Source organism: Trachymyrmex septentrionalis, unplaced genomic scaffold (genome assembly GCF_001594115.1).
Source record: "Trachymyrmex septentrionalis isolate Tsep2-gDNA-1 unplaced genomic scaffold, Tsep1.0 scaffold87, whole genome shotgun sequence".
In the NCBI taxonomy this organism is placed as follows: domain Eukaryota; kingdom Metazoa; phylum Arthropoda; class Insecta; order Hymenoptera; family Formicidae; genus Trachymyrmex; species Trachymyrmex septentrionalis.
This window is the reverse complement of record NW_017306059.1, coordinates 137678-143658: the sequence shown is the minus strand read 5'-3', so window position 1 is coordinate 143658 and position 5981 is coordinate 137678. Positions and strand designations below refer to the sequence as shown.

The following is a 5981-nucleotide window of genomic DNA, read 5'->3' as shown; positions in this document are numbered from 1 at the left end:
GAAAGTTTTCAGTTTCGGTTTTCGGTTTCGGTTTCAGCCGAAATTGTAAAAATATAATCGAATATTTATTGCGATCGAAATTGAAAAAGATTGTTTCGATTGGATTTTATAAAATTGTAATTTTATATAGAACTAATATAAAAATAATGATGTTTTTAGTGTTAGTGTTTGAAGATGAAGAGAATAAATCAATCGGATACGAAAAGGTATCTACATATTTATTTAACATGGCTAATACTTATTAAAACATTTAATGTATGAATAATGTATGAGTAATATGTCGATCAATGAAGCAATCGCTGCTCTCCTTTCATATTTCATTTTTAAGTTCGTGATTGCCATGATTGGTTTGCACAAATAAGGGTTATTGTGATAAGTGAAAGTTGCTAAAATCAATTGATTCAGTTTAATTTAGCGTAAAATATTAACTTACTACAATATTAGAAGATTATTTTAAAACTGAAATTCTTTTGCACACACATAAAGAATTGATTACAATATATATTTATTAGATATTAAAAATAGAAGCGTTGCAATCCAATTTTTATAATGTAAAGTAGGATAACTTAGTTCTTTAAAATAATTTTTTAAATACTAATTTTATAAAATAAAGTGTGATTAAATAAAATTTATAAATAGCTAATTTAGAATATAATTGCGGATTACATATTATGAAATTGAAGTAATCAATAAAAATAACAATAAATAAAAAACCTATGTCTTTGAAGTAACTTAAATATTATTCCTTGATACTCAGAGACTTCGTACCTCTATCCCGAAGATATGGGGGTAGTTTATCCTTGCGCATCTCCTTACAATGTCGTTTATCGCAGGTGGATGTTGCGTTTGCCACAGTGGCTTCCTTCATTTCCGTCAAATCAGGTTCAGCCATTTCTGAAGTTTACTCTTTATATTTTTATTCAAGATTTGAATTCAGGCACAAATCATAATTTAAATCACTAATTTTAAATCACTAATAATTGTTTGCAGACAGATCGCTAGTGGACACCATCACGATTATTCTCCTGTCAATAATCACATATTGAGTTTGTTCATTGATACGTTTCTTAGTTTCGGAAAGTATATTTTTTTTGTTTTATGCGTCAGATTTATGATTCACAGCCTGACGCAACTCGACGTAAAAAATTCTATTCGTTTCTATACAGCGGTCATTCCTTAATCGATAAGATTTTCGCAAAAATACGTCAATTTATTCGTCGCGGTGCTTTCGCGTTTTCTCATTTTGCCCGCCGAAGACAGAATGCAGGAAAAATAATGCCTTACCCACAGTTTCTTCCAGTGGTTGTCTGGCAATCAATGCTAGGCTTTAACGTTCATGTTTAAAAGTTGAAATACGCAAAGTTCTATGTACATTTGGTAATCTTTAAGATGTCAGTGATTTTATATATATGTTAGTTGGCAGGACAACTAAAGCTATTTCGCAAATTTATTATTTTGTAACAATCATTAATTTTTATTTTGAAATCGATATTCTTGCATTAAGAAGATCTTGATTTTCTCTGATTAATTTGTATAATTATTTATAAAATATTATGCTTCTTCATATAAAATATTTTTTAATTAAAAAAATATTTATTACATTTAATGTATTTTTATTTTTATTTTACACACACGTTACACATATTAAAATATATTAGTTTATAATGCGTGTTAATTTATGTGTGTTTATTTTATAAACATATTCTTTTGAATAGCTTTGGCATTATATAAATTAAAATTTGCTATCATTCATTATATTAGACACTTGTTTATACGTTTAGTATATTTGTATATAGTCCAAATATTTATATTAATCACATCGAGTACCGCGAATGTTTGTAAAGGTAACAATGCTGTTTGTACTTTCATTGACTTGCGATAACTGACAGACTGCCGTCAGACGTGCAGCGAGAAATAATAACCTTAACTAACACCTCGGAGCTGACTCAACTTAACACACCACGCGAGCACCTTACACAGGGTGGCTTAAAAAGAAAACACAACAATTTCGTTAATTAAATTGTTGCATTTTATATGTCTGCTCTTATTAATTACCATCAAAAACTTTCAATAAAAAATAGTCTATAATTCGATGGAAAATTAGCTGTTATTTTGAATGTAATTTCCTATTGAATTAAATATTTCTATGTCCAATATATATTCTTTTCATGTGTTTATAATTTTCAACAATTTGTATATTTAAATTAATTCTGAACGTTTAAATAGGGAGACTTTACAATTTTTATTTTTTTTTTATCAAGTAATTATTAAATTTCTCAAAAAGCTGTCTGAATGGCGAAGTTCTTTAAAGAGATTAATCAATACACAATTAAAGAGATTTAAATTTCTAAGATTTTAAATATACAATGCAATAATTAATTTCTGTATTTACTAGTATATTAAAAATATTATTTGATAGATTAATTGTAATGAGATGGTTTATATTGAATGGATCACGGAAGAGAATTGTTTGTCTAATTGTTACAAGCGTACTGACAGTTTCGACGTGCCCGAATCATGCTTTTATACCTGCGTAGCACCTGGCATACATCTACTCTATATCTAAGGTATTGTATTCGGCACAGATGTGCGGAGTACGAATCGTCTTATCTTATAGATCAATCGGAGCTGCGCATCTTTGCATGCGTTTCGTGCTATTCTCGTGCCGGCTTTAAACTACTTTAGACAATCGGAAATGAAGTTGCGCTCTGGAATGACTTTAATCAAATCGTGATGTAAAAAAGAAATTGAAGCACTTGCATTTTTTTCTGTTCAGAACGAGAAAATGACTACTTGATTATTGTAACAATATTTCTCAAACTGTTTCATTAATTACAAAACATTGCAAAATTGTATTTATATTATTTATAGTCTATAGTTACAGTTTATTGTTCAATAATTTACATAACATTATTAAAAAACAGTAACAAAACATTATTAAAATGTCTGTATAAGAAATCGCAATATTTGGAAATGAATTAATTAAAATGCAATTTACATTACTTAATATATTAAAGGAAATATAAAAATGTTATATAATAAAAAGTTTAATAAACCTCATGATGGTGGTTTAAATTTCAGTATTCATACTTATTTACTAGCGAGAGACTATTAGTAAGATATTTCAATCAATTTTTTGAAATTTTTCATCATACATAGAAGAAAATAGTTCGATCATAAGTAACAGTTATCTTTAACATCGAGAAGAACTATTTATAACTAGCCGGAATAGCGTGCATATTTCTATATGATCCTTCCGCTCCATATACGACTAATGCATAATGCGCGTATCTAATTTTTTTCTCGCATTAAAAAGTTCACCGTTATCAGTTTTAAGTAGAGTCTTTTATATCGTTCTGAAATAGAGATATCAAGAAATGATAAATTATTTTTGTTATAAGATAATCAAATAAGTGATCAAAATTTAGAAATATTAATTGAAAAAAATTATAAATATTAATTAAAAGTTTTTCTTAACTTAAAGCTTAATTTAAAGCAAAACTGAGTAACATAAGGGAATGACATTAAGAATAGATGCCTAGCATCGTAGAGATGTTGCACAAGTTAACAAAAGTTTCTACATAAAATCACTTACATAATGGTAATTTTATATAGTACTAGAGACATTAGTAATATCTATGTAATAACTGCGTTCCATTGCATGCATAATGCACATGATATGTTATTCTTGTTTAACACTCTGCGAACAACAAGAATAAAATAATACCTCTTGCGCATTATGTGTACAACGAAACGCAGTCAATATTAATTGTATATACTTAAGCAAGGATTTAGGCCAAGTTTTTCATTATTTGGTTAACTCGTGGTTAAGCTTAACCTGATGTTTCACCCAGTGGGTTTCGGCTATGATATCATCATAGATGGAGTCCATTGGATAAAATATCAAGTTAAATATAACCACAAAAGTTAACCAGATAATGAAAAACCGGGGCTTAGATAAGTATAGTAAAAAGCGCTTGAGATACTATTTAACTTTTTATTTTTTACGTTTTATTATACTTGAATAAATGCTTAAATGCGGTTACTATTACATTATTATCATTACAAATAGTAATTACCTTTTTGATACATACAACCACAGACTTTTATATATTACATTAGATCGCTAACAGCAGTCTTTATAATAAAGTCATATTTAGTGTGTAGGATACAAATCATATACAAAACGTAAAATCATAAAGTATATAACAATTATCAACATGCAACACTTCATAGGTATTTTTCAATATTTTTGTTTAAAAGAAATAATATTATCTTTTATTTATTTAAATTAAATACATATTTTATAATACTATGACTAAACATGGCATATCATGTTTTACAATGTTTTTAAACACCAGTAGGTATTACCAGTATCACATTTTATCTTGAATTATTAGGTATTAATGTAATATATGTATAGAAATCTATGCAGACATTGTCAAAGTATTCGATGACAACTGTTGACAAAATAAGCGCAGCGAGGAAATCAATCGGCATTGCGGAAAAGAGGTAACAATAAATTTCGACACATCGAGTATCGATTTAACCTTTGCCTTTTTTTAAAAGTGAAAAACTCAGCTATTCTGTGATAAAGTGTTCATGCATATAACATTCATGCATTATTTTTAATTTAAGATTATTTCTAAGAATATCGAATCATGTACAATTAAAATATAATATTTTCAGAATTTTCTGCATGATATATAATTTTAAAAGATAAAAAATATCTATGAGACTCATTTTCCAACCTTTTGCTCGAGCAGAAGATTCAATAAATGATTCGGTCGGACGATTCATAGTGCATGTAGGGGATAACAAGGAAACCGAAGAATACTTAAAATTGATTTCCTTGCCGTTCTCGTGGTCGAAATAAATCGAACTTTTTGCTCGTTCCTAATTGCCAATTTCCTGATCATTCTTCGCGAATCCGTGTTCGAACGAGTCTAAGTTCAAGTTCGCATTCTGAAATAGACGTGCACTCCGCGTGCCTTATACACGAGAGGTGTTAATGCAGCTGTCTGCATATGTGTGCGGTATCTGTACTGACTGGTGAATATGAAATTGGACAGCTAAAACCGTGTGGCGTAGTACCAGGAGCCGTACAATGCATGTGCACGTGCGAGAGCACCGGAACGAACGAGAGGCGAGCTTAATGATCGATCAACTTTGCATGAATTACGTCAGGCAAGGCGAAGATCATATATCTCGGACAGATGATCGATTGTTGACATATATCTCGGAAAATGGAAAACTTTTATCATATAAGGGAGAACATATGATTCTTTCTCATAATGTGTAATGTTTTTGAAGCTCGTGAAGTTCCAAGTGCAAGTGTTATTTAAATTTTAGAAGACAGAATATTTAAAATAACATTAGAAATTCTAATTATGACGTTCATTATCATGACACTCGATATCTTCTATAACTAATTTATGAGTCGACAGTATTTTAAAAGACCTAATACAATGCGAGTACTAATTGCGATTCTTACATAATATTTCAATCACAAACATTTAATACAAGTAAAATGCCTACATGAGCTTCCGCGGATGTTGGTGCGTAAATTAAACATTAATAATGCGATAGATACAATTCGCAACTAATTGAGATATACTTACAAAGGAAATTAATTAAAATAAATTTAAAACACTATTCTGAATTGAGTCCTCTTCAGTGCAGAAGTCAAGTACAGAAATTAGTTGCGAGTATTTATCGTGTTTGTATAAATATATAATTTATACAAACCAACATTCGTAGTTTTTACAGAGGCTCTTATCCATATAGGCATTTCATTTGTGTTGAATTTTATATTTTATATATATTCTTAAAAACACACACACACACACACACACACACACACACACATAAATATTACTATATTTTATTTTATTTTAATAAACATAAATACTGTGCTCCAACATCTGCGTTTGGCTCTTATTAACTAATTTTATGATCTTTTAAAAATCTTAATTTCAATA

The 5981-nt window shown here is 28.9% G+C and overlaps 1 protein-coding gene across 1 annotated transcript in view; it reads right to left on the bottom strand.

Moving 5' to 3' along the window:
- The window catches only part of LOC108755340 (protein FAM188B2), an 8649-nt gene extending 7329 nt beyond the window's left edge, over window positions 1-1320 (bottom strand). Inside the window, exons 1-2 of the mRNA XM_018498271.1 lie at window positions 1285-1320; window positions 769-894 (exon numbers count right to left, since the gene is read on the bottom strand). Coding sequence (XP_018353773.1) covers window positions 769-892 — 124 coding nt within the window. The 5' untranslated portion in view covers window positions 893-894; window positions 1285-1320. The remainder of the gene's footprint in view (window positions 1-768; window positions 895-1284) is intronic.
- Window positions 1321-5981: the final 4661 nt, after the last annotated feature.